The 27,736-nt window shown below is 42.0% G+C and overlaps 9 protein-coding genes across 11 annotated transcripts; 5 read left to right on the top strand and 4 right to left on the bottom strand.

Moving 5' to 3' along the window:
- The first annotated feature begins 294 nt into the window (after window positions 1-294).
- LOC108660271 (vesicular integral-membrane protein VIP36) lies at window positions 295-1,677 on the top strand. Its single transcript, XM_018113609.3, has 5 exons — window positions 295-535; window positions 612-727; window positions 788-985; window positions 1,044-1,373; window positions 1,448-1,677. Exons 1-5 carry the CDS (start codon window positions 409-411, stop codon window positions 1,652-1,654), a joined length of 978 nt encoding a protein of 325 aa, XP_017969098.1. The 5' UTR covers window positions 295-408; the 3' UTR covers window positions 1,655-1,677.
- On the bottom strand, window positions 455-5,619 carry Apc2 (Adenomatous polyposis coli 2). The gene is made up of 2 exons (XM_018113608.3): window positions 2,469-5,619; window positions 455-2,408 (listed from the first exon to the last, which is right to left on the bottom strand). Exons 1-2 carry the CDS (start codon window positions 5,361-5,363, stop codon window positions 2,043-2,045), a joined length of 3,261 nt encoding a protein of 1,086 aa, XP_017969097.1. The 5' UTR covers window positions 5,364-5,619; the 3' UTR covers window positions 455-2,042.
- A 174-nt stretch (window positions 5,620-5,793) lies between these two features.
- mRpS24 (mitochondrial ribosomal protein S24) lies at window positions 5,794-6,588 on the top strand. The gene is made up of 3 exons (XM_018098025.3): window positions 5,794-5,930; window positions 5,985-6,186; window positions 6,247-6,588. Exons 1-3 carry the CDS (start codon window positions 5,913-5,915, stop codon window positions 6,534-6,536), a joined length of 510 nt encoding a protein of 169 aa, XP_017953514.1. The 5' UTR covers window positions 5,794-5,912; the 3' UTR covers window positions 6,537-6,588.
- TBC1d7 (TBC1 domain family member 7) lies at window positions 6,192-7,634 on the bottom strand. Of its 2 annotated transcripts, XM_018098023.3 has the most exons (4): window positions 7,034-7,634; window positions 6,744-6,975; window positions 6,590-6,688; window positions 6,192-6,520 (listed from the first exon to the last, which is right to left on the bottom strand). In XM_018098023.3, the coding sequence occupies exons 1-3, from the start codon at window positions 7,597-7,599 to the stop codon at window positions 6,605-6,607; spliced, it is 882 nt and encodes a 293-aa protein (XP_017953512.1). In that variant the 5' UTR covers window positions 7,600-7,634; the 3' UTR covers window positions 6,192-6,520; window positions 6,590-6,604. The 2 variants fall into 2 exon arrangements, with proteins under 2 accessions (XP_017953512.1, XP_017953513.1); XM_018098024.3 differs by having other exon boundaries at window positions 6,192-6,688.
- A 245-nt stretch (window positions 7,635-7,879) lies between these two features.
- Myo95E (Myosin 95E) lies at window positions 7,880-14,418 on the top strand. 2 transcript variants are annotated; one of them, XM_018113000.3, is made up of 18 exons: window positions 7,880-8,093; window positions 8,391-8,593; window positions 8,654-8,769; window positions 8,827-9,877; window positions 9,944-10,007; window positions 10,094-10,107; window positions 10,184-10,268; window positions 10,332-10,426; window positions 10,488-10,635; window positions 10,703-11,025; window positions 11,090-11,337; window positions 11,402-12,098; window positions 12,195-12,254; window positions 12,355-12,686; window positions 12,753-12,888; window positions 13,011-13,163; window positions 13,223-13,350; window positions 13,419-14,418. In XM_018113000.3, the coding sequence occupies exons 2-18, from the start codon at window positions 8,489-8,491 to the stop codon at window positions 13,540-13,542; spliced, it is 3,879 nt and encodes a 1,292-aa protein (XP_017968489.1). In that variant the 5' UTR covers window positions 7,880-8,093; window positions 8,391-8,488; the 3' UTR covers window positions 13,543-14,418. The 2 variants fall into 2 exon arrangements, with proteins under 2 accessions (XP_017968489.1, XP_089112408.1); XM_089256282.1 differs by lacking the exons at window positions 7,880-8,093; window positions 12,195-12,254 and having other exon boundaries at window positions 8,373-8,593.
- Window positions 14,419-14,661: 243 nt separating this feature from the next.
- Window positions 14,662-17,428, bottom strand: LOC108659863 (luciferin 4-monooxygenase). Its single transcript, XM_018113003.3, has 4 exons — window positions 17,102-17,428; window positions 16,049-16,725; window positions 15,815-15,974; window positions 14,662-15,752 (listed from the first exon to the last, which is right to left on the bottom strand). Exons 2-4 carry the CDS (start codon window positions 16,717-16,719, stop codon window positions 14,949-14,951), a joined length of 1,635 nt encoding a protein of 544 aa, XP_017968492.1. The 5' UTR covers window positions 16,720-16,725; window positions 17,102-17,428; the 3' UTR covers window positions 14,662-14,948.
- A 352-nt stretch (window positions 17,429-17,780) lies between these two features.
- On the top strand, window positions 17,781-19,198 carry p38a (p38a MAP kinase). The gene has a single exon (XM_018113006.3). The coding sequence runs from the start codon at window positions 17,888-17,890 to the stop codon at window positions 18,986-18,988; it is 1,101 nt and encodes a 366-aa protein (XP_017968495.1). The 5' UTR covers window positions 17,781-17,887; the 3' UTR covers window positions 18,989-19,198.
- Window positions 19,199-19,437: 239 nt separating this feature from the next.
- On the top strand, window positions 19,438-20,960 carry Slimp (Seryl-tRNA synthetase-like insect mitochondrial protein). The gene has a single exon (XM_018113005.2). It carries the CDS (start codon window positions 19,539-19,541, stop codon window positions 20,937-20,939), a length of 1,401 nt encoding a protein of 466 aa, XP_017968494.1. The 5' UTR covers window positions 19,438-19,538; the 3' UTR covers window positions 20,940-20,960.
- On the bottom strand, window positions 20,929-27,385 carry Kal1 (anosmin-1 Kallmann syndrome 1). The gene is made up of 7 exons (XM_018113004.3): window positions 27,116-27,385; window positions 22,870-23,481; window positions 22,692-22,810; window positions 22,441-22,637; window positions 21,985-22,358; window positions 21,795-21,861; window positions 20,929-21,304 (listed from the first exon to the last, which is right to left on the bottom strand). The coding sequence occupies exons 2-7, from the start codon at window positions 23,442-23,444 to the stop codon at window positions 21,128-21,130; spliced, it is 1,509 nt and encodes a 502-aa protein (XP_017968493.1). The 5' UTR covers window positions 23,445-23,481; window positions 27,116-27,385; the 3' UTR covers window positions 20,929-21,127.
- Between the last annotated feature and the right edge of the window lie 351 nt (window positions 27,386-27,736).

The raw sequence follows: 27,736 nt of genomic DNA, 5'->3' as shown, positions 1-27,736 counted from the left end.
TTATTTACTTGTCAACACAAGCAATTTGCATGTTCATTATTCACTTGCCGTTCGACCATTATTGCCACACAAATTTTGGCGGTTATTATTTAAATTTTACGTTACGTTGGCAGCGCCACAATTAACAGCTACAACTCTCAGTGCTGCAAAACGTAACGATTATATCGGCTGCAATATATCGAACATGTATTTAGTGTTTTTCGAGTATTTTATTAGTATTTATAGAGACCTATCGATGTTTCTAGTAATTATAGTCTGATTATAGGACAGCTGTGATTATCGATAGTGCGAGCAGCTAGCTAACAAAAACCAACCACTCATCAACCCGGCATCAAAACCGAAAAAGCGAGAAAGATTCGCCTATCCTTCAGCCAAATTTTTGTAGAGTAGACGCCAACGTATGCTAAAATGACACAGATAAACACCAATTGGATCTTGGCATTTTTCGGCGCTCTTGTGGCCTTGGAATTAGTAAAAAGCTCTGAAAACAATGAGTACATGAAGCGAGAACACAGCCTAGTGCGTCCATTTCAAGGTAAGATAAGCTTCAGTGATGCATATATCTAATATGGGAATTGTATTAACATTGCTTGTTTCGTTATCAACCTCAGGCGTTGGCGTTATACTACCACACTGGGATTTTTTGGGAAACACAATGGTTACCAGTAACTATATAAGACTGACGCCGGATTTGCAATCAAAAAGCGGTGCGCTATGGAACTACTCGGTATGCGGGCGTGTTATTTAGTATTTTAAATAATTATTGATAATATTGTTGCCGTCACAGCCCGTTATGGGACGCAATTGGGAAGTTCACGTTGGGTTCAAAGTACACGGCAAGGGCAATGAGCTCTTCGGCGATGGATTTGCCATTTGGTATACAAAAGATCGCATGCAAACAGGTCCTGTATTTGGAAGCAAAGATTATTTCTCTGGACTGGCAATTATTCTGGATACATACAGCAATCATAATGGGCCACATAATGTAAGTGCCTTGTTCATTTACATTTGCAGATTTGCAGTAACTGTTTTGTTAAATTTAGCATCAGCATCCCTATTTGAGTGCGATGGTTAATAACGGCACCTGGAGCTACGATCATGACAGAGATGGTACACACACACAGCTGGCTGGCTGTGAAGTGCGATTCCGTAATGTGGATTATGAAACGTTTATTAGCATACGATATGAGAACGACGTGTTGTCCGTTTCGACGGATCTCGAGAATCGAAACGAATGGAAAAACTGTTTTGTAGTTAACAATGTGGAGCTTCCCACTGGCTACTACTTTGGCTTGTCGGCAACAACGGGCGATTTGTCCGACAACCATGACATTCATAGCTTCAAGTTCTTCGATATAGACACAACTATCACTGTAAGTTTAATATATATAGATAGCTTATATTACAGTCAGTGTAGCAATGCTGATTACTTTTTTTTTTAATGCAGCACGAGGAGATCATGCGCCGTAGCAACATTATTCCAAATGCTAAAACATTTGAACCGCCGCGGGAACATAAAGATGATCCGAAGCCGGGAATGTCAAATGCTAAAATATTTTTCATACTCCTCTTCGTAGTCCTAGTGACGGCAGGTGTGGCAATATTTGCCATATCGTATTTCAAGGATCGCAATGCGCGAAAACGATTTTACTAAAATCGACAGCTTCAACTGCGACATCATACAACCAAACTTAGGCATAGTTGACCAAAACATCATGTTACAAGCAGCAGCTGACAAGTTTCAAGTCCTTTTAAAGTTAATTTATATTGAATGTACCCATTACGATATTTATTCATAAGTTATCTAGATGACCCGGGTCTTGTTAGATGTTCGTTTTGACATTGTGGAATAGGTAATACAAACAACGACGTAACGGGAAACACAAATGGGCAATTGTTAAATTTAAGTGCAAATTTTTAATCAGAACTCTAGAAGAATTGAGAACGTATGAATATTATTGCAGTGTGTATATTACATTAGAAAATATTTAAAAACAAACGACCAACCAACTGCAAACTAAAAACTACAAATTCTTAATTAGTTATACCCAGTGATGTTGTTGGCGCTGTCGGCAACTGGATGCTGAGCGCGGAGGCGTAGCTCTAACAGTCGTGGCCAACATAGACTCGATCTGACGCACCTGATTGCTAACGAAGCGCTCGTTGGAGGGCTCGTTGCGATCACTTTCCAAATTATCATTCGATTTATGCATGCCACTCAATATACACTGCTCAAACAATGAGGTGGATTGGCCATCGTCCAGCGACTCATCGGAGCTGTAGTCAGTCTTGGCAGTAGCAATTGTCTGTCGTCTGTGGTTGTTACTTGGCTTGGGCAGCGTGGTTGTGTGACTCGAGCTGGTGCTAGCGCCGCTTGGTGGAGGTCTGCAGCTACCAGCGGCAATGGCCTGAAAAGTAAGAACAAGGATTAAACGGCACAGATGAGATTGGTATTCAGCAATACATACTTGGCTTAGCAGATTCGAGTCGTCGTCAGAATCCATTGACAGTGAACTGAGCGAATCGCTTCGTTTCGGCAGCTGACGCGGCTCAGCTTCTACTAGTACAGCACTTCTTCGTGGTGGCAGCTTTGGAGCAGATTCTGCATTCCTAGGCAGAAGTGGCGGTTTTAGTGCACGGGTTGGTCCCACCTGCGCAGAACCGACAGTTAGGCTGGAGAGCCCAGAGATGACGGAGAAATTACAGGGGCTGTCTTCTACGTAGTACTTATTCATCTCATCCGTTACTGGCAAATAACTGGGAAGAGCGCTCCCACCGCAGCGCATCTTGGAAATTGCATCCTCGGGAATGTTCATTGCCATATTTTGGACTTGCGGCATAGGACGTGTCACTTGTCCATTGCCATTGTGCTCATTGGCAGTGGAGGCTATTGAAAGCACTGACAGATTGCTATTGCTGCCCGCTTTGGACAGCAGAGCTGGAGTATCCTCTGTGCAGTAGCTACGCGGCGCATCGTTGCCATTGAGGTCGTGCCCGTTGGTTGTGCAGTTATTGCTTGAAGGCGGAAGAGATGGCTTGACTTTGCGATCGCGTTGAGGCGACTGAGGCATGCTCTGCGTGGGTGAGTCTGGCAGCTCTGAGGGAGAGATCACGCCGCTTTGCATACGACTGTATTCACTAATTACAGAACCATTGTCGTCACATCCAATTGTCTCGTCATTCACCAACGAATCCATGGAACTACGTCTAGAAAACATTAGCGGCGTCTCCAGGGCGGAATCAATAGCCTGGCAAACTGCACTATTATTATTGTTGTTGTTATTAACAATGCCTTGTTCTGGCGCCTCGACAACTGATTGTTGGCTGTTTGTTGCCTTGGGAACAACTGGCTGCTTCTCGTGCTTTACATGCACGTCCGTTAGGCTGGTGAGTGAATCGAAGCGACTGAAGCAGCCGGGTGTTCCCTCTTCACAATAGTTTATCGGCCGCTCGCCGGGCTCCGGTTCGGGCGTGTGCAAACAGCCGTCGGATTTATCGACTGCTAGATTCTCTAAAGCATTACTGCGAAGGTTGAGTGTCTTCGGGCGTTCCACTTGATCGCTGCTCAAATCACAAGCCGAAGCGGATTTAGCCAGAGTCGGAGGAGCGGGGCTCGCACTGTCATCCAATATGAGCAATATTTCACTACTCTCTTGCTGTCGTTCCTCACATGTTACTGGCTGAGGATTCGTGACTTGGGCAGATCGTCTTTCCTTATAGCGCGCACTGAAATCAGTGAGCTGATCTAAGTCGATGGTATTGTCAAAACTGGTCTTAGCCGGCTTGTGCTCGTTGTAGCTGTACTTCATCGAATAATCAATGGGTTGCTCCTCCGTGGGTGCCCTATAATGGCCCAGCGCAGTACTTGTACTGAGCTTTCGTTGTTCAAAAGCGCTGTCCGACTTAGTTGAGAATTTTGTTGAGTCGGAATCAGATTTACCGGAATAGATTGACTCTCTGCTCTCGCATTTGCGTGGTAATGTGCTACTGCCATTGCTACTATTGCTTGCTGTCCCGTTGCGCACCTTCTTAAGTGAGCCTGTGGGATTACTACTTAGTCGCATTGAGCTGTAACGTCGTGGCAATGTGTCTGCATGTCCGTTGGGTAGCTCTTTTGTAGGTAACTCGTTATTGGTTGAGAGCTCAAGAGCGTTGCGATAATTTACCAAGTTCTTCAGAGCTGAGGCGCTGCCCTCAGCTATCATGGAGTTTTTGGAGCTTGTTAGCGAACGTAGCAGCGGAATGGCATTGTGATCGATAAGAAACTGTTGATCCTGAGGACAACGTGCAGACAAGTTCCAGAGCGTACCACAGGAGTTGCTAACAACCGTCTGGTTATCCATCTTAAGTTGCTGCAGCAGAATCGCCAAGCAGTTGTGCTCCCTTAAGATCTGTCGATATGATTCACAAACAGCTATATGGCTGGATACATTCCGCAAGATACCGCCGGCGTTCTCGACTATCTTAAGCGTCTTGCTTGGACCTTCGTAACTGAGCATTTGTACCAGAAATGCCAATGCGCCATCGACAGCACAAAACTCCGCCTTGTTGGTGCTGCAGTGTGCCGACAAATTCCACAGGGCTGACAGGATAGCCTTCAAAGTGTTCTCACTTTTGTTGTGCATAGCGGCCATTGCAAGAGCTGTCACTGTGCCAAGCTCGTTAAATATGGTCTTCAGGTGTTTGTCCGCACGCCAAGAGAGATTGCGCAAAACGCTAGCAGTGGCTTGCAGTAAATCATCGACATCTGGGGTGTTTGAATCCAGCTGAGCAACCAACGCCTCCATGAATTGCTTCTGTCCACAGAGCAGTGACTTGTTGTTCTCTTCACCGCAAGTGAGATTGGTCAGCGTCATAAGAGCATAGCGTCTAAGCAAATTGCATTGCTCACGACCTGCTGCCGGTCCATGAACGGCATGGTCTAGATGAACCAGATTTGGTATTGCTTTTAGGGCACCCAACTCGCACATGGTCTGGCGATGTTCCTCATCAAAGCTAGCCTTCATCAGCAGCTTCATCGCTGCCAATGGATGACGTTCTTCATCATCGGCAATTGATTCACCACCACTTTGCAACTGAGTTCGTAAGAAATTGCAACTATAGTCATGTATTTGATCTAGAAGCCGCAGAACCTTCATTTCCCGTTGATTTCCTTGAACAATATTATGTAGGGCTTGGCTGGCGTTTCTTCGTGCTGCTCCGCCCGCGCCGGCACCGTCATCATTGTCGTGCAGGATTTTTACCAACAGTTGGATGCAGTCCGAGCTGCGCAATGCTGAACAGGTGTCCGTATTTCTAGAAAGCTCCAAGAAGTTGCGCGTCAGCTCCAGTTGCTTGTGAGCGTCACTCTCGTTCAGCGTCATGTTTACAAATGGTTTCCGCTTTATTGATTTTGCCGGGCTTAAATTTAACACTCTATTCTACGCGTTGTACCTAAGTATATTCCAGGAACTATAATTTACCTGCCTCTTTATGAAGCAGTAATAGCTAGCAGGTAGGCGATCCGCGCTGAGATGCTTAGTATATCATTGTGGCATCAGAAAACCAACCTACAGCGCAGAAGCAACTGCCTTTGTTTGGATGATGCTGTTATGAATTATCGATTTTTAAAAGCAACAAGTAATCGATAGCCATACAAGCATGTTGAAGGATATTGGCTTTTATTATGATTATATTTTTCTGTTGTTGTATGTATGTTGGTTTCCAATTTATTTAATTTTGATGTTGTTTTATAATAAGCAAGTGAGAACAGAATATCAAGAAGAGAGATATTCGTAAAATATTGTTTACCGCTTTGCGATACATTTTAGTATTTTGCTTAGGTTCCATCACTAGTTAGCTTCTATTACGTCACGCATAACAGCTGAGTCTGCTCAGCTGGTACTGACTGTTCGAGCTTGCGGTAAAAAGTTATGAATTTTATTAAAAAGGTAAATAAAACTATTAGTAATAAAATGTATTATTCATTTGATTAATTTTCGTAGGTAACAACACGGGTGCTGCCAATGGCTGAATCCCACCTCAGTCTTGGCAATAATTCAGCTCTGCACACTAGCGCGGTTTGCTGTCGCGTGCAGTCTGGACGTTACCGCATAACCGTGAAACGGGACAGGCCGCTCACCTACGAAATGGCCAATCCGCCGCATTTTATTGGACACCGCAAGTCATGGAATTCATGGAACACATGTAAGTTAATGTATTTACGTTTATTAAGTTGTATAAAATGTCAAAAATAATTTTGTTTAGCTACGTTGAAGGATGCCTTGCGGCCATCACAAACAGCCATTGAGGATGTGTTCATTCGCAAATTTATAACTGGAACATGGCATGCCCTTGTATGCTCCGAAATTATTATTAAGCGACAACACAATATGATACGCATTGCTGCCATAATACGACAGGCTATCCACCCACGCAAAATGTACTTCCTCATTGGTTATACGGAGGAGCTTCTGTCTTATTGGATGCAATGCCCTGTCACGCTCGAGCTTCAGACGGTGGCCGATAAGAAAGACGTGGTCTTCAAATACATTTAGTTCATATACCTTTTTACTTGTTGCGCCAATACATTAATACTAATAGAACATACATTTTGCAGTCTTACTCAATGAACGTACTCAACTTCACTGTTATTACTATGCCAAGATTTAATGGCCTTGTTTACAATGACGCCATCCTGATCTTTTATCTAAAATATAAAAAAAGGTCATAAACAAATAAATGATGAGAGGTCGGCAGCGTACCATTTCGACCAACACTTTTAGTTCCTCTTGAGATCGCAGATCACATATAAAAGATCTTATGTCTTTCATTAGCTCAATAAAAAGGAATACGACTATCTTCTTGGCGCCTCCACACACCTTATCCCATATTTTGACTAAGACAGTTTCACATATTACGCCGGCAAAGCAAGTTGTGTACCAATCGTCTAACAGCTTTGAATTGACGTCAAAGAGTTCCAGCTTTTCCAAACCACTGTAATCAAAATGAAGTAATTAATATAAATAGAAATTTTTTCTTACAGAGAACATACTAAAATAATGCAATGTCTTCGCGTTTAAGTAGCACTTGTGTTAGTTCTTTAAGTTTGCCGCATTCCTTTTTGAGTTCACGTGTGTACTGGTAAAACCCCTTGGCAATCCAGTATGTTTCCATTTCATTGTCGAATATTTCAAGTAGGGTGCGTACAATTTCAATAAAATGATTGTCATCTGGCTGACTCCCAACTCGCACATTGCTGTGCAGCAGGCGATTGTTCTCCAGTAGCCACATTTTGTATAGAACCAAATGTCTGGATTTATCCACATCTACGAAACGCATTACATTCACGGCGCGTAGTAGATCTTCATACACTTGGCGGCGTTGCTCCCGAACATATTCGGTGTTGCTTTTATGAAGTGGCATTATCCCCATTATCAGACTCCATAGCAGACTCCGCTGCTGTGCTGGAACCGTAAAAGTATATACAAAGTGCTTTAGCTTTGCGGGATTGCGAATATCATCCTGTAGCAATTTATTAAGTGACTTTTTCTCTTCGACACTAAAACAGCCCACTTTCTCATAATAACTAGACCTAAAATTGCGCTCATCTGTAGTCATCTTTAGATATATATTACTTGGAATGGGACAACAAAGGCAGCAACAATTACGTCCTAAATTGCTCTCAATAATATCGAAATAGAGTACAAATAATCGTAATATTTTACATAGCATTCTCTGGTCCCACTTTATTAACAGCTCCGAAAGGCGCCAAAACTAATGAACAGCACAGTCGAGATGTTTCACTTAATTTAATTTACAAAATATATCATTATTTTGCATTTGAAATTTAATTTATTTTGATTTTTTAATTTAATAGTATATTTGTCGCTCACAATTGTTGCAAGCTAATTGTGACTGCAACTGTAACTTTCGGTGCCAATGTTAAGCGTGTATCATATGTTATGTTAACTCTAATTGCGTTCACAGTTCTCACATTTCTTTACCGTTACGTGGTGTTTTGCATTACGTGTCTGATTTTGCCATTACGTAGGTACGTAAGTACCGTTGTGCATTGCATTTCGCTACAAAATGCCCAAATATTGTGTGAAAAGGTAAACAAAGTTAATGAAGTGATTAAGTATTCGATATAAAAGCATATCAATGTGGTGAAATTAGGCCGTTCAACATATGAAATACTTACATTGATTACGACAGAAGACATTCAATTCAAAAAGCCTATGTGAATGTATTACACACTGTTGCTGCCTTTGCTGAGGCTGAAAATTAAAATCAATAATTCAATCAGAAAATCAAAACACGAATTTGACCAAGTGCACACACAGCGCTTATGATAATTTATGTAAATATGCCACATTTGTAATGTTTCTCTCTTGTCTTTGCCTTTGCAGTTGCAGTTGATAAATTCAAATGTTTTGTTTTGCATTTGTTGTTGTTGCCGTTGTTGTTGTTACTGCCGTACACGTTGTCAGGGCTTGGACAGGGCAAAATGGAACAGGAGATTGGTACCTGGGACTCAGTTCTGCTAGAAAACCTGTCCGAGGACAGCTTCATAAGCAACATACATCAGCGTTACAAGCGCGATCATATATATGTAAGTAATCCAATCGATTTCGAGGGGCTAAATAATGGTATATTGCTGATTGCTTTTCAGACCTACATTGGAACTTCTGTTGTGGCTTTAAATCCATATCATCACATATCTGAGCATTCTTTGGAAAATATTCGCAACTATGGCAATAAAGGCATTTTTCAGTTGCCACCACACATGTGAGTGCTTCTGGGGCTTATTCTGTTCTCTTTTATAATAAAGATACCATTTGACAGATATGGGCTCACCAATTTGGCTTATCAGTCCCTTAAGGATCAGAGCGAAGACCAGTGCGTGTTGCTTACTGGTGAAGGAGGCGCTGGCAAAACAGAGACTTTTAAAATGATTGTCAATTTTCTAACACACATACAGGACCGGGGGGTGTGCTCTGGAACTCCTAATGCACTTCGTAAACAGTCCTCGACTAGCTCAACGAGCGGCATGGTTATGCATGCTCACCGGCGTGCCTCCAGCAGTTGCTCTGGTACCGCCAATTTTATCATTTGTAAAAATAGTACAGCTTCAGCTCCAAGTCAGGGCAGCGCGTGCAACTCCCGACGCCAGTCACCTTCACCGGGACCAGGTCCGTCACAGCGCTCACGTACGCGTGCGGAGAGTATCGAACGTCAAGCCAGACGTAATATGCGTGAAAAAATCGTTGATTTTGATTTTTCGCATCACAAGAGCTCCGAAAATATAAGCACGCTGCTGGAATCAGTCGCTGCACATGCCCATTTGCATCCAACGAAATCATGCTTTAAGCACCAACAAACTCAAGTAAGCACCTGCACTGCCACTTATGGGCCCACGGCCACAACGCCCTCGAAAACGGGCTCATCCAGCACATCACCTAAGTATTTGCATGGCGGCTGTCTTCAATGTGGCCACAGCAAATGCACCCGCGCTCAGAGCTTGGAGAAAGATGAACGCGAAGCCGCTCTTATATTGCTGCGGGGCAGCAATAATCGTCTTTCCACCGCCCACCAACTGCAGCAACCACAGCGCGGTAGCTGCTCGAATCTAGTACGACAACATTCAACCGAAAGCCAATCGGAGCGACAGATGTCCGTGGGCTCCACGCAACGTATATCACTGTACGATGCCCACAAGCTAAGTAAAGTTCACGGGAGTAACACTGTCTCGCCCACGCCCTCTGCTAGCTCCTCGCTGCATCGACGCCACAAGTCACCTAACCAGCGGCTGCGTGAGTGCGTCACCTGCGCGGATGTCTTTCTTGAGGCCATGGGCAATGCCTGCACACTAAAGAATAACAATTCAAGTAGATATGTGAGTTGCGGATATTCAATTTAATGTTGATGTTTGTTCTGATATATAGTAATTTCATGCTCTTAGGGTAAACTGTTTGATATTGAAATCGACTTCAAGGGTGACCCCATGGGCGTTCACATAACTCACTGTAAGTAATATTAGTTTGACTTGTTGCTTTAACTATATTATGTATATATTTATTATTTAATTGATTCTATGTCTAACTCAAAAAAGATATGCTGGAAAAGGTTTGAATTACTTGATATTTCAAAAACTAATTATTCGATAGACTTTATGAATATTTAATTTACTTTCTTTACACAGACACGCATCACGGATACTTTAGTTGGCGAGCGCAATTTTCACATTTTCTATCAATTGCTATTAGGTGCTGATCTTCAACTGTTAAGTATGTTTATCTCTGTGGAAACGCCTTGATTTGTGATGTTATTAACAACTATTTATCCTTAAGAATCTCTAAAGCTTTTTCGTAATGTGGAGAAATATGAGTTGCTCAGAAACACGAGCGCCATGGAAGAGGATCGTGCCAATTTTCATTACACTAAGGTCAGTCAAAAGTCAAATATTTATGGGAGAATGCTAATAACAACCGACTTGTCTCTTATAGCGCTCTCTGGATGTTCTCGGCCTGAGCTGTGATGAGATTAACTCAATTTTTCGAGTTATTGCGGTTGTCTTAAAGTTGGGCAATTTTATTTTTGTGCCAGTGACCAATATTGATGGCACCGAAGGCTGTCAGGTTTCAAATGTCTACGGTACGTTTCATCATCTCGATGATGTTAACAAATATCTGATGTTATATAATATTGTTGGGATTTGCAGAGGTTCAAGAGACGGCGCAGCTGCTCAATTTGGAAGCTCAAATATTAATTAATTGCCTGACGAGAGCGAACAGCACGAGCAGTACACAGGAGGATGTGGGTTGTGAAATGGACGCCAGACAGGCAGCCAGCAATCGCAATACACTTTGTCGTACGCTTTACAGTCGTCTATTTACTTGGCTGGTGAATAAGATCAATGAAACGTTGAAGTCTACGCAGCGAGAAAAGAATCTCGCTTTGTTAGATTTTTATGGCTTTGAAGTTTTGGATCATAACTCTTTTGAGCAATTTGCTATTAACTACAGTGCCGAGAAAATACATCAGGTAAGATATATAGTCACAAAAATGAGATAATCCGTATAACTTATTTTATTCTATTTTTGTATAGAACTTTGTTTTTAATGTGCTGCGCTTCGAACAGGAACTGTATATACGTGAGGGTTTGGAATGGTCACGCATCGATTATTTTGACAACGAGTCCATATGTGAGCTAATTGATAAGCCCAGCTATGGCATCCTTAGTTTAATCAACGAATCACATCTAAATAACAACGAGGCGCTGCTGCTCCGTATACAGCAATGTTGCGCAGGGCATCCCAATTTTATGACGAGTGGCAGCAATTCCATGTGCTTTCAGTGAGTCTGTTTATGAAATAATAGAGCCTAATTAAATATATATATTTATCTGGTTTATTTACAGAATTCGCCACTTTGCTAACGTTGTTAACTATTCCATTCATCGTTTTTTGGAGAAGAACTCAGATATGCTGCCAAAGTATATAAGCGCTGGCTTTTACCAGAGCCAACTACCGCTAGTGCAAAGTCTATTCCCGGAGGGCAATCCCCGTCGGCAGACTAGCAAAAAGCCAACCACGCTTAGCACCAATATACGCACGCAGCTCCAAACGCTGTTAGCCATTGTGAAGCATCGTCGTGCTCATTATGTGTTCTGCATCAAGCCCAACGAGTGCAAGCAGTCCCATCACTTTGACTTGGCCTTAGTGCAGCATCAAGTGCGCTACATGTCGCTTATGCCGCTCGTCCATTTGTGCCGCACTGGACACTGCTACCATTTGCCGCATGTCAAGTTTTTTCAACGATATAAGCTGCTCAATAGCTTAACTTGGCCACACTATCACGGTGGTAGCCAAGTAGAGGGTATTGCACTGATCATAAGAAATTTGCCGTTGCCCTCGGCCGAGTTTACGCTCGGCACCAAAAATGTGTTCGTGCGCAGTCCGCGCACTGTCTACGAGCTGGAACAGTTTCGTCGACTCCGAATCTCCGAGCTGGCCGTGCTCATACAGAAGATGTTTCGTATGTATCATGCCAGAAAGAACTATAGGCGCATGCGACATAGCCAAATGGTCATCTCGAGTGCCTGGCGCACGTGGCGTGTAAGTACTGGCTGCTCTGCTTCATTTGCATGTCTAACTATTATAATTTGTGTATATATTTATATTAAATTTTTTGTTATTTTTATATTTACATAGGAGTGCCGTTTTGGCATTCCCTTCACGGGCCGTAGGCATTTGTGGAGTTTATATCGCGTTGTAAGCATTGCATGTTCTTATCCCCACCGTCATACCCAATAACCCAGTAAAATACCTATACCAAATGAATACTAATAGCCACTTTCTTTGATGATAAAAGGCCCGCGAGGAGTATCGTACTTTAAAGTATAAACGCCAAGTAAAATGGGCCGTGGATGTCATTGCACGAAACTACCATCAGTGGAAGATTCGACAATATTTGCTCACCATACCGCTGCGCCTGCCACCCAATACATTGAGTCCACTCTCTTCAGAATGGCCAACGGCTCCTGGCTTCCTGTCAGATGCTTCCCGTCTGCTGCGAGCCATCTATCATCGCTGGAAATGTTATATATATCGCAATTCGTTCGATCAAACGGCACGCAATCGCATGAGAGAAAAGGTTACAGCCAGCATTATTTTTAAGGATCGCAAGGCTTCCTATGCGCGCAGGTCTGTTTAATGGTGCTACCTAAATGTTGAACTGCCTTACTCATAAAATTAATCTATGGCTTGCAGTGTGGGTCATCCTTTTGTGGGCGACTATGTGCGACTGCGGCACAATCAACAATGGAAGAAGATATGTGCCGAAACCAATGATCAGTATGTGGTGTTTGCCGATATCATAAACAAGATAGCGCGCTCCAGTGGCAAGGTATGTTCCTAAATTTTAACTCAAAGAATATGAGTAAGTACGGTATCTGAAACGCCTCTGTAGATTAGGCTTTCTTGATTATTTATTTATACAGATATAAATAACTCCATATCCGTTTTCAGTTTGTACCGATATTGCTGGTGCTGTCCACGTCATCGCTGCTCTTGCTCGACCAGCGAACTTTGCAAATCAAGTACAGAGTGCCTGCCTCGGAGATATATCGCATGTCTCTAAGCCCTTATCTGGATGATATTGCTGTGTTTCACGTGAAAGCGGTAGATTTAAATGAGATTTGCTTTTTTAATTTGCATAATGAAATTCCTTTATTGTACAGTCTGAGTTTGGCCGGAAGAAAGGTGATTTTGTGTTCCAAACAGGCCATGTTATTGAAATAGTTACAAAAATGTTTCTGGTCATACAAAATGCGACGGGAAAACCCCCAGAGATACACATAAGCACAGAGTAAGCACTTAACGTATTTTTTATACCATTAATTAATTTTATTTGATTACTATTTTAATTGGTTTTAGATTTGAAGCGAATTTTGGTCAACAAACTGTTATCTTCTCATTCAAATACGGCGGCTTATCCGATTTGGCACAAGGGCCGCCAAAAGTCACGCGCAAGGCAAATCGTATGGAAATCATTGTATGATGATGAAGACTTTGGCATGATCAGAGGTTCCGGTCAGTTAGGAACTCACGTTTTAAACAAATATTTTTTCCAAACAATACTCTTTTAAGTCTCTTGACTTGGTCCCAGGGACCAAACAAACAAAAAAACAATTTTAGCAATATTTACATACACTCAAATTCACACACTACCACATACCCACAACTACACTGACTCAAATATAATATAATTTTGCTCACAACTGACAATCAGTCTCATAAATTCGATGTCAAAATTGTGCCAAAATGAGGGAGAAAAAATAATAGGAGCAGTTATAGCTAATTTTAAACAGCACCATTTCTTTGATATATTTAAGTACTAACTAACGAAATGAACAACTGAATTTATTTAACTAATTTCTCAAACTAGGTTTAATTGTAAGTCAAGCACCAAGTCGATTAACATTGCAACAAACAACTACGTTAGGAACGTGGCACAGAAAAGCGTTAGACATTTTACACAAAATACGATACTTACGATATTTCCGTTATAGAAACCAAGGCATTTCTCTTACATTTAAGGTTTCATACACAATAATTAGTGAACTAATGCTAGAGAACTCAGACAAGCATATATAGCTCTATATATTTACCAAACACAATATAAATCTGCGCCTCAAAAACTAGTGAAAAAGATGGGAGAATAATAATATTAAAAACCAAAAGGAAATTAAAGCAAAAGCGAAAACTATATCCCAGATTGTTAATTAGGAAAACTATTTACAAGTCAGAACATGTAGTTAAATATTTAAAAAATATATATACATACATATACATATATAATGGATAATACATTTACACAAGTTGCGCCAGATGGAGATGGAATCCGAAACAATATGAAACCAAATGAAAAATAAAATTATAGGAATGTTTGTTATAAGAGTTGATCGTACTTACATATATAATGATGATATAGTATATATGTATGTAGTTGTTTATCTATGTAAGTAACTTGTTATTGATAGCTCAGACAGACTTCAAGTGTAATTAACGTGTGGCTATATACATAGTTGAATTTCATATATTGCATGATCACATTACAGCAACGCGATAAGTGTGTGTACATTACGGACTAATTCGTAGGTAGTAACACGATTCCAAATATGTGTGTATGTATGGAAATAGTTTTTATTTAGATTTAAATAAAATACAAAACTTTAAAAAAGCCAAATACAGACAAGTATAAATATAAATATATATACATATATATATATATATATATTTAAAACCACAATCTGTGTATTTTTATATAACGAAATGAAGCGATACAGATAAAGTTTGGAATTAAAATAGTAAAGCGTACGTATAAAAAACCCCTTCACTGAATAAAATTATTTTCCTAGCCTCACATACGATGTTTGCTGAGCGTGATTCCATGGATTGTGAGGCTTACAATTTGGATTTTTGTTTCTTAAGCATATCGCGCAGGATACGGCGCAATATTTTACCACTGGGATTTTTTGGTATCTCGTCGACAAAAACTACGCCGCCCCGCAGACGTTTTGCAGGCGACGCACGTTCGTTCACAAAATTGATCACATCTTCCGCGGTGAGTTGGGTATTCGGCTGTTTGACCACAAATGCCATTGGGAGTTCGCCAGCCTCTTCATCCGGTTTGCCAATGACAGCAGCATCCTTGATTTTATCATTGGTTAGCAGCAGCGCTTCTATTTCTGCTGGCGGTACCTGGAAACCCTTATATTTGATAAGCTCCTTAATGCGATCCACAATAAAGAATTCGAGAGAATCGTCAAAATAGCCAATATCACCAGTGTGTAACCAGCCGTCCCGAATGGCGCTTTGTGTGGACTTGCTGTCGCCAATGTAACCCTTCATAATGCCATCGCCCTTGAAGCAAAGCTCGCCACGTTCATTCGGTCCCAATATTTTGCCAGTGTCCGGATCAACGACCTTGGCATAGATGCCAACTTTGAGTACGCCAACGCTGCCTGGCTTGCAATAGTCATCGGTCTGTACTAGGACACTCAGCGTAGACTCGCTCAGTCCGTAGCCCTGACGAATGAATGGCACACCAATTCTTTCCTTGATCTGATCTTCAGTTTCACGACTGAGCGGCGCAGCGCCACAAAGTAAAACCATTAGCGAGGACAGATCGTACTTGTCTACAATCGGATGCTTAGCCAAGAAGACCATTAGTGGTGGCACCATAAACGCCATCATGACACGGTATTTCTGCAAGGTTTAAAGCTGGATTATAGTTTGACTTTACTCAATATTGACAGTGGAATAGCTACCTCAATGGCGGAAAGGAACAGAGTTTCTTCAAATTTGGGCAAATATACTAGTCGAGTGCCCATCGTAGCCGTTGTGATTAGTGTCAGGCAGCCAAAAGCGTGGAACCACGGAATAACAGTAAGTAGAGTGATCTCGTTGAAGGGTATCATAGTTGGCTGACTGTGTATAAAGGCGATAAAATCCATTTTTTTTTTTTTAAATAAAGATAAGCTTAAAAAAATCAATAGACTTACATTTGAGAGTCGATCGTAGCCAATAGATTAAACTGGGTCAACTGAACGCCCTTAGGCAGACCGGTGGTACCCGAGGAGCATACAATTAGTGCCACATCCTCGGTTTTGTTTGCCGCTGGTGTAGTGAAATCTGGTTTCGTCTTATACTTGTCACTGTTCATCAAATCCGTGAAGGAATATACTTTTGGATGGTTTGTGGAAGACCCACTCAACGCAATAACTGCTTTGACGAACTTATTTTGTTTGGCCACCTTTGCGATGCGGTCAACGGTGATCTTTGAGGCGAATATGATCTTTGGATGCGACAAATTTATGGCATGGTCAACCTCGCGCTCAGAATATGTGACATTTAATGGCGCCACAGTCGCACCCACAGCGAATCCAGCAAACATGGCTATGGCAAAATTCACGCTATTTTCGCTGGACAGCCCAACAACATCGTTGTGCTTTATGCCGAGTTTCTGGAGAATTTGTGCAAGTCTTACAATCGAGTCATACAAAAACTTTCCGGTATACTCAATGCCGCTGACAGCATCAATCATGACCGTTTGATCGCCAAAACTCTTGTATCTATCCATTATTAACTGTCCTAAAGAGCGATACTCCTGGGCCTCCCGGACGGGTATTGGGCCTCCATAAACGATATTACCGGGCAACAATTTAGAAGTCATTATGAACTAAAAAAAAAACATGCAATTAATATTTATTTAGGTAGGGGTGATTTCTTGATTAGAGCAACCCTTGAATAAATTAAATTGTTAGTATATATATTTTTTTCTTTATGATAATACACTTTGAACTTGCTTAATCTTATCGAAGATTGAAAGTTACTAAAAAAAAATTTTCTTAAGTTTATAGATTTGTAAACTTTGCTATCTTCGGAAAGCACTGTGCACAGATTAAAAGCAGCTCCAAAGGTCAATGTTTGCCCCCTGAGAAGTGTTTTGAATGACATCCGATTTTTAACTGTTCCGCTTTCTCTAACGATAATTATGTTCCATCATTGGTGTATGAAATATAAACATATATAAATAAATTGAATTTTTTACTTACTTTACTGATTTTTTTAGTTATAACTTGAAGAGCGAATTGGCACACTCCGTTCCAGTGCGGCTTCTATAACCAACTGCACTTGAGGCAAAAAGCACAGTCCTAATAATTCAGCTTTTACGCCGAGATTAGATTTTTGCTTTTGATAAGTATATGGTAATACGCGCAGGCGCTTTTGATATCTTAGTTCCTGTTTTGAATTTAATTATTTATAGACATACATAGAGAATATTTCTACCATGGACAAACCCATTTAACAAGTATTATAGTTGAGAGAAAGAGCGAGTTGAGAGCCGTTTCATGTAATTTTTAGGCATGTTTACACTTAGATCAGCTGTTTTCTTTGAATATGCTTTGGCAACGCTAGAATAAACTTATCGATGTATCGATTGACTTAATTGCTATTGTTTTGTATAATTAAAAATTAATGAGACAACAACGACTATGCTGACACCTATTTTGTTTTTAGCTACTGTCTTCTGATCTTTCTATGAAGAACATAATTATTTAATACATGCATCTTTATTGGAATCCCTTCGATAACATGGTATATAAACTTCCATAAAGTTAATTTACACATATGCACATCAGACAAAAGGCAGATGTAGCGCATTGCAGATTCGGACCAGACTTTGAATTTGTGGGGATGAGTGTATCGCCACCCATGAATTGGTCACAATATGCATTCAATGTTTGGAACTTGCTGTTCGAGGTGATTTTTCTCTATTGCTGACTGAAAAGTCGAGATAAGCCTAATCAGTTTTATATTTCACTATAGCCATTGTTAAAATGAGTTCCCGTAAAACGCAAAAGTTTTACAAGTTGGATATAAATCGTACAGAATGGGAAGTTCCAGAAATATATCAACAGCTGCATCCAGTGGGCTCTGGTGCATATGGACAAGTATGCAAGGCCAGAATTCGTGGTACCAACACTGACGTCGCCATTAAGAAGTTATCTCGTCCCTTTCAATCAACGGTGCACGCCAAGCGGGCATATCGGGAACTAATGCTATTGAAGCATATGGATCACGAAAATGTTATCGGCCTATTGGACATTTTTCATCCGCATCCACCTGACGCAACTTTAGAGGAATTTCAAAACGTTTACCTGGTAACTCACCTGATGGGTGCGGACCTGAACAACATTATAAAAATGCAGAACCTATCCGATGATCATGTGCAGTTCCTGGTATATCAAATACTGCGTGGTCTCAAGTATATACACAGCGCTGGCGTTATTCATCGAGATCTGAAGCCGTGCAATATTGCTGTAAACGAGGACTGCGAGCTTCGTATCCTTGATTTTGGGTTGGCGAGACCAACTGAGTTCGAGATGACCGGTTATGTAGCCACTCGCTGGTATCGCGCTCCCGAAATCATGCTCAACTGGATGCATTACACTCAAACTGTCGACATTTGGTCCGTTGGATGTATCATGGCTGAACTTATCACCCGACGCACCCTTTTTCCAGGTACAGACCACATACATCAGCTCAATTTGATCATGGAAATGTTGGGCACACCGCCTGACGATTTCATGAAGAAGATCTCATCTGACAACGCCCGAAACTATATTAACTCGCTGCCGCCAACTAAACGAAAGGATTTTAAGGTTGTTTTTAAGAATGCCAATCCTTTGGCTATCGATTTACTCGAGAAGATGTTGGAACTGGATGCGGATAAACGCATAACAGCCGAGCAGGCCCTCGCTCATCCATACTTACAGAAGTATGCAGACCCAAGTGATGAGCAAACGGCGCCCTTGTACGATCAAAGCTTTGAGGAAAAAGACTTTTCATTAGAAAAGTGGAAGGAGCTTATTTACAAAGAAGTCATGAATTTTAAACCTCCAGCTTCATTTGCCGCAAATCTGGAAAGAAATGACTGACATCTGATCATGCAACACTGATTGCAAAGTATTAGCCACAAACATGGGCTGCTTTAATGTGCCTTAAATCCAGATAAAAGTTTGCTCATGAATTACCTTATGTCATTTACTAATATGTGATTAGTTTCAATATTTGTTAACATCTGTATTTTTACCCACTGTTATTACTTACAAAATGTGTTTATTAAATGTTGTGTTTTATATTCTAAATCTACTTATGTACATATATGCTTTACCCAATTTTTCATATATTTCAATTTTCTTGGAATTCATTGAGACGAACATGAAAACGATTGTATATTGTTTTCTGCAAATTTAAACATTATACTTTGAAAAATGTCTGCTAGATGGCGCGACAATTGCTAATGTATAACAGTTGCCCCTAAACTGTTAGAAAATAACATATTTCGGTCAGCCGTTTAGCAGCATACACTTAACAGAATATCCACCATGTTTACATAAAGAAACAGCTGCGCCGAACTGTCAAAGTAAAACAACAGCGGATAACGACTTGGTTTATTTTTTTGTAACAACAAAACATAAATTTCATATGATAAAACTACGTAATATAGTAGGACAATGCTTCGTTCTGAAGCGGCACATATCAGCTCTCTACATAACTGGTGATAAGGCAAACGAAAACTATGTAACCTTGCAACCATTTTTGGACTTTACCGGCACATTTCGCGACAAAGTGACTTTACAAAAAAGCATTGCTAGCCGGGGCTTGAGCATCGATCTTGAATTGGTGCTCGCGAAATATGCAACATACCAGATTCATCATGACCAACTACAACAACTGGAGAATGAACGTGAAAAAATTACCAAGGAGCTAAAATTGCTTTCGAAATCGGCCGGTACATCGGAGTTGCTGGACAAACTACGAGCGCGTGGCAAAGAGTTGCGCAACGAAGTGAAATCGTTAAAGCAAAAACTATATCCGATCGAAGATGATTTTATCCATGACTACTTGCATCTACCCAATATTTTGCATGCGCATTGTCCACAAACAGATGAAGAAAAGCTCATTTATAGGCATAAACCTCCACCGACTGCTGCACCGGTGGCAATGCACTTGGATCGTAAAGATCTTATACATTTCTTGGACAACAATCGCTACTACATGATGGAGCAGGCGGCTCATTTCGATGTGGACGCTATGCAGGCTATGGCACGCTATTTTATAACGCACGGCGATTTCATACAGACCTGCAATCCCGACTTTGTGCGCTGTGTGCTGCTGGAGGCGAATGCGACACCACTGAGCCAATACCATCTGGTGCGCGAGGAACATTTGTTGAACAAACTAAATATGGCTTATCTAACAGGCGGTGGCGCATTCGAAAGTTTTCTGGGCACCATGACCAAGCTGAGCGTTTATCCCTCAGTGCTGCCGCTGCGGTATGTCGCCTGCGGGCGCAGCTATAACCGCGAGGAAGGTCTGGTCAATGGACCTACTCCAAGCCTCTATACAGCCACACAAACGAACGCGGTGCAGAGTTTTGTGGCAACCCAAACGGCTGACGAAGCTGATGCAGAACTGGAACAGGTGCTCAATCTAGTCATCAATTTTTACAAAGCACTCGATGTGCCCTTTCGTATTGTGTACGTTCCAGCAAGCAGCCTAACGCCTTCCGAGAGTTTGAGAGCCAGCATAGAGGTGTATGCACCATCTCTCAAGCGCTACGTTTGTGTCGGACGGATCAGCAACTATGGAGACTATGTATCCAAGCGGATTCTCTTTAGCACGCGTCGAGAGAAGCACTATGAGTTCTTACATCTGGTGGGTGGCCCTGTGTTGTACACCACAAGGCTCATAGCGGCACTCATTGAGCTAGGCATCAAGCTGGATGCTAGTAAATTGCCCGGCGCTTTACATCTCGGGCCCAGCATGCAAGCGATGGACCAACATCAGCGAGACTTACAAGAGTTCAAAGATCTTTTCAAATAAATCTGATTTCTCCACGTGAAACATTCAATGTTATTTTGCACACTTAGCGTTAACAATAAGTAAAAAAGTTAAGTCGGTACATACAATTATTTACAAGCTAGTTTAATCTCATTGTTCTGTAAGATGTCACAAACCCAACCAGATGTCCGATCGTCCGATCTGTTTAGGCTGCATTGATTCCGCATCACTTAGTCGCCACATTTGATTTGCATTTTGGGAAAGCGATTACGAAAGCTTTCGCACTTGGGCGTTGTGAATGTAAATGGATGCCCATTGTCCTCCAGTACGGAATTTTGACTTGGCCGCAACGCTTTCAGCACGTACGTTGTATTGAATTTCAACTTGCTAAACTCCTGTGAATCCTTCTGCAATGAAGCAAATATTTGTGGATTACATTTTACGTAATACTTGGTCTAAAAGGAACAGATGGGACCTCTTTGGATTACCATTTATATATACATATGTGTATTCACATATATGTATATATTTTTAAATATCAAATTTTTCTTCTTAGAAACATGTTGTTTGTAAAATCTTCATATTTCGTAACATTTTCGATTCGCTAATTTCTTGGTGTAGCGCTTTCTAATATGCCTATCCCCTAGGAAAGTACGTCACTGACACATGCTAATGGGTTCGGTGCAGTAATCGGACCACGTTCATGGCGCCCTGTTCGAAAACGTGTTTCACGTGTCAATCGGCAATGCAACTAAAACCTCAGCGGCAACCGAAATCCAATTGACCGAAAATGACAAGTGATTTGTGTGTGTTTGTTTCGCAATGATTGGACCGGCACGAACCTAGCTCGTGGCATCGACTCCCCTCCTCCACCTCCAATCCCTGCATTGTACTTACTTTGACACGGATCGCGCTGAACTCTCGCTGCTCGCAATTCGTTTCTTGGGGGCACAACTCGTATACCCTGAAATCAAATAATATACATATTTTAGCAAATTGTTTATAAACAATCAAAATAACATGAATAACATGTGTACAATGCGGCGCGAATGAAAGCTGGAGCCAAAGGGGGGCCTCTGACACTTACTTCTCCTTGTATGGCTGAAATCCCAAAATTTGCACAATCATGCCAAATTTCCGGTTCAAACGGAAACGTACTTCATAGGAGGTGCTGCCTTCATTATTGTTTATCGCTGGCGTGGAGCTGGTCTCCACTGTGGGACTATGACTGAGACTGAGACTGTGGCTGGGGCTAGGGCTGGGATGGTACTTGTGTCTGCTGTGGTGTGTGCTGCAGTCAAGTGGTGCGGCGTACTCCAGTTCATGCATCGGCAACGTTGTATTGTGCAGCAGCGACTTTTTCTCCGATTTCAGGCGCTGCGATCCGCTTATGGACATCGCCTGCACTTGTATGTAGTAGGAGGAGTTGGGCTGCAGTTTCTTAATCTCGAACTGATGCGTCTGCAAGTCAATTTGATTGCAAGTGTGTAAATCCGATAGTTAAATTGGAAACTCTAATTGAATTTGATCGCAGGAGACTTACGTCCTTGACATAGGCTTCGTGTGTTATGAGTGAGCCTTCCTTGCTGCTTACATATAGGGACCAGATAATTTTATACTTCTCCACCGGCAGATTCGACCTCGACGGACACCAAACAAGCTTGACGCTCATATAGCGTCGTCCGTCGTACTGCTGGGAAGTGATCTTCATAGCTGCGGGCGCCTTGGGCGGTTTGGGGTCTGAAATGTGCATATCTTAGGCCAGTTAGATTACGAATAGAAACTCGAACTTACTACTGGGCAGGGTGAAGGCATGTGAGGGCTGGGAGTAGCCGCGGAATCCGAATGCATTCACAGCTGCCACACGCACCTGATACCAGCGACCCGGTCGTATATTGAAGAAGATTTCCATGCTATGAACAAGGGCAATGTGTTTATGTGGCTTCGATATGATCATGGAGTGAGTACCTACAATTTGCTGCGCCCGTCCGTCGTCTCCAGTATCTTTTCGACCTGCTGCGACTGCCACATGCCCATCTTGCGTGGCGTAAAGATACGTCCGATGTGCGATCGGACCTCCACATGGAAGTAATAGGGCAGCAGCGACGACTCAATGGTCAGCTCCACCTTGTGGCTGCGTGGCAGCTTGTAGCGCAAGATCTTCGGTATGGGCGGCAGCTGGCTGGAGTTGCGCACGCCCACTGGCTCTGTGCAGATGGGGCCGCAAGCGGATGCACAGCACTTGTGCACCTCGATGCAGTCGTTGTCGTAGGCACAATTATCCAAGCATAGCAGTCGCGCATGCCGCGCGAGCAGCGAGCTGCTGGGACAGCTGCCAGCTCTGGGTGCGCGCCGCAGCTCCAATTTACACTGATCAAGACATCGTTGCAATTTAGTGCTATTCTCGCAGCGGGCCAGGCACTGCAGCTCCATGATCTTCTCCTTGATGTCGGTGCTGTCGCGATGTTGCCGTTGATACATGGATATGGTTGCATTCGAGGCACGGCTGCCCAGCAGTGCCAGCGCCAGCGTCAGCATGATCAGCATCTTGATCTTTAGGGTGGCTTGAACACTTGATGCCAATCTGCGATAAATGTTTGCAACATATATGTATTTCTCACTATCTCTTTCTCTATCGATCTCTCTCGCTCTCTCTCTCTCTCTTTCTCTCTCTCTCTCTCTCTATCTCACTTACTCTGTTCATATTTCTTGCTTAAACTTAACGCATTCCGTGCATTCATAATTAACAGCATTTATGTATGTTGATTATGCTGAAGGATCGGCGGAACCGGTTTATTCCATTTTGCCTGACCAACTAACTAATCATTCTTTGCATTTGCGCCCCGCTAGCCATCGTCCCAGCTCCATTCAAGGTGGAAGCAATGAAAATGCAAAAATACATAAATGTATCTCAAGCTCTTGACAGGACTTCAAAGCGCGCATCACGGTGCGTGCCATGAACGCAACGGACAGACAGACAAACTGCGATATTTGTTTTTTCGAAAATTACCCACTACTGACTGCAATAATACCCTAGAGAAATTTAATCAGTTCTTAGCATAAATTATATTCTACAAGTAGTACTACTTTGGTAGTTAGCCAATATGAATGTAATCTGAGCAAACCAGAGCATAGATGAGGTTTGTTGAATAAAAAATAATACTTTCGATATATTAACACATATATAGAAACTACTTTATCTCTACTTGGAGTGGAGAGTTTTGAAATAAACTAAATTTAAGTACGACTGAATATATATAAAAATATATATTAACAAAAAACTCTGATTGAAAAATAAGTGAATTATCAATTAGATCTCATTTCCCTAAAATTCATTTATATTGATTTTATGTATTTATTTAATCTATATTCAGTATAAAATGAATCCTATTTAAGGTATTTAGGCCTTTCTACTATTTTGACTAATATACTCGTAACAGCATAAACAGAGACATCGAGTTCATTTAAGAAACTCACTTCCCAGTGATGTCTTAAGATATTACTTAAATTACAGCTAAAAGCTGTCATTCCTGGTACTTGAGGGATCATTGGTCCGTCTAAACGACATTCCAAAGCGATCTGCCAATTGCTCGGAATTGGCAGCTTAGACAACCTTTTTCAATTGGCATGCAGCCTGCGATCCACATAGGGTATTTAGCACGCAAATGGGAAACTAATGTTTTATGGTGCCCCATCTTCGGTTGCGTGCGTATGTGTGTGTGCGTGTGTGTGTGAGTTTTGTTGCGTGTGAATGTGCAGCAAAGCAAAATAAAACCATGAAAACTGTGGCTACGATGAATGTGCGCATGCAAGTGGATGTCACCAGATTCGCAAGCAGACTCACAAACACACATAAGCCCGTACGCACACACTGTAGCCACAATATAGCCGGGCGGAGATCTCATCACAGAAGCCCAGCCAGCCAACCAGCCAGCCAGCAGATGCCGCACATGCCAAGACGCTACAGATACAGACACTCTGGGAGCAGCATCAACAAACTATGGGAGAAGGAAGAGCACCGGAGAGAGGTAGAGCGGGCGGGGCGCGGGGCGAGAACACAGCCACTATTGAGGGACATTAAGCGACAAATGAATGTGCGACGATCGGCGCGGCGGCACCAAAAACAAAAAAGCAACAACAACAACAACAACCACATTGCTGATGACAACAAGATGAAATGCACCAAGTTCCGCGGAACGCAAAATTTTGCAACAAAATTGGGCAGTAAAGCGGGCAAAAGCAGCTCTGTCATATGGAATGGACTGCACTGATGAGGCTAGTCGATGTTCCCAGCCAGGATGGCTGCCTGGTTGGCTGCTTGGCTGACTGGATGTCTGGTCTGCTGCTGTGTAGTGGCAATTAATTGCTTTTAACGATTCAAAAACTCAAAATTATCTTTTTATGCTGCACACACACGCATACATATGTATGTACATATCAAAGCACACACACACACATGTATTTATATATGTATGTATGTATATACATATAACAGCGATCTAAAAGATCCGGATCGATTTCGTTGACGTTACTGTTGTTGTTGCTGCTGCTGCTGCTATGATAAATCGTTGGTGGTAGTTGCCTCTGTTGTAGCTTTTGTTATGTGCCCCCGGGCTCAGAGTCTGCGTTCTCCAGAGTTTAGCACAATAGCTGCGCCAGAGGCTGCAACTGCAGCAGCGACTGAGAGCACTGCCACTGGCGACAATGGCCAGCCAGCGAAGCATCAACAGCAGTGTGTAATATGATGCAAATCGTTTAACACTTTGACCAACAACAGCAGCAACAACATCGCATTGTTGCTGCTGCTCAAGTGCAGCGGCAGCCGCACATAAAAAGTGTTTACGTTTAAGTAAACGCAAGGAAAGCAAAGTAAGCTGCCAAGCGGGGAGGCTGGACTCAGATTTATGGCCCATCATGACGAACTGATGCTCTACAAGGCAAAATGTTTGATTAATTGGGCATATACAATATTAACTATGTATAACCCTCTAACATAAATTATCCTTAAAATGTATACAAAAATATTAATGAACTAAAAGATATATATAATATGATTTGTAATAATAATATAAATTACAGCCTCACATTAAACTGACCCACAACAATATTTGAAATTTGTATGAGTCGTTATTTTAAGCATTAAAATATATATTTTAAAATATTATAATTATGCTTTCCATTTAAATAAAAGTTTCAGAAAATTTATGTATTCTACTAAAAGAAAATGCTTGGATATATATTATAGCCTGAGAAAAAGTACATAAAATGTTTATTACAATTCGCAATTTGTAAAACACTTAAACTGGGAATGCAGTCAAAAGACTTTATGGTTAAAACAGCTATTTCCTCATTGTTTGCAATCAAGGTAAAAAATTTAATCCTAGACACAAATTAATTTCGTTATTTACTATTTATTTTATATTTTAATGATTCTCTATCAGCTAACCACAAAGTTAACTGCAAGTGTAAATGATTTATATAGTTAATTCATTATTTCCCATAGAGTAATACCTGTTTACCTAGTGATGCTCCGTTTAATGAGTATTAGATATAGATTTACAACTTTCAGGGTTGAGTTTAAAATTTGCGATAACTTGAGAGCGTTAAGTTTATGAATAATAATAAAGAGATCAGTTTAAGTTGTCGATTTTTTGTTTTATTTTTCAACATGCGCCAATTTGTCATTGGACACTCCGAGGGATTCATTTGCCATTTATGGGTCTTTAACACTCAGCTGAGCATGTGCACAGGCGAACGAGCGAGCGGCTGGAACATGAGGTTTCAAATTCTAGTCGCTAATTTTGCAGTTGTTCACAAAGTTCAGGTTCGAGGCATTGGATACAATGGGATATGACAATGGGTGCCGCATTACTTCCGTTGCAAAGGGTATGACGGCGTAGACTTTGCCATGGACGGCAGGCAGTACAGAGCTGATGGACATGAAGCGCTCACAAGTAAGTGTTGCCTGCCATGGCCATTGCCTGTGTGGCGTTGCATGTCACCATGGCATCCCCATCTTTAGCTGTCCCAGCTACCCGCCGCCCCGGTCCGGCCCACTTGCACACTTACCCCCACCGATTGCCGCAATTAGCACGAAGGCAATCTCATTTTACGCCGACCAAATTGCGCAAATGGCAAGCACACGAGCAGAGCAGAGCATACCAGAGCGGAGCAGAGCACATCAGAGCAGTGCGTTTTGTTTTTGTTTTTGTACTTACACTTGAGGCACAATAAGTGAAATGATTCTGGCAACCACCACAAACCACGAGCTCAACTGGCGCACTTGCTCCAACACCACCACCCAGAACGCCAACACCCCGAATAACACAATGCGCAGGGCTTTTGGCTATGACCGATTGATCGTCTCTTGCACGTTATTACCTAATGAAGCTTCGATTTAATCTGTTCGGTTTTGCGTTTAACGTTACTGTGACTACGACTGCAACTGCGACTGCGACTGCGGCAACTCCTTAATTAGAACTTTTGTGCTCACACGACCGTCGCGCTGCACCCACAAAGACTGACTGACACACTGAGCGAACAGCCAATTGCATTGCATCTGGATGCTGAACGGCCGAACATGCTTCGTGTGCGCTCGGCTGCTGAGTAGCAGCTCGTTCGCGCTCGTTGCCGCTCGTTCGCTGCTGTCGGCTCTCGCAACGCTCGCTCATGCTCCAATTGTGTCGTAGCTTCTTCGTTTGGCCGCTGGCAGCGCAGCGCTGCTCGGTGCCAAAAACAAAAGATCGCATTATTTATGTTTCTGCTCTGCTCCTACTTCTTCCTGCAGTACTCATTCATGCAAAGTATCACTAAAGGACGCATGTGTGCGTGTGAGTTAA

The sequence above is a fragment of the Drosophila navojoa genome, chromosome 2, assembly GCF_054131105.1.
Source record: "Drosophila navojoa isolate 15081-1374.11 chromosome 2, UAZ_NAV_1.0, whole genome shotgun sequence".
Lineage (NCBI taxonomy): Eukaryota > Metazoa > Arthropoda > Insecta > Diptera > Drosophilidae > Drosophila > Drosophila navojoa.
The sequence above is the reverse complement of the archived record's forward strand: the minus strand, read 5'-3'. Positions and strand labels throughout refer to the sequence as shown.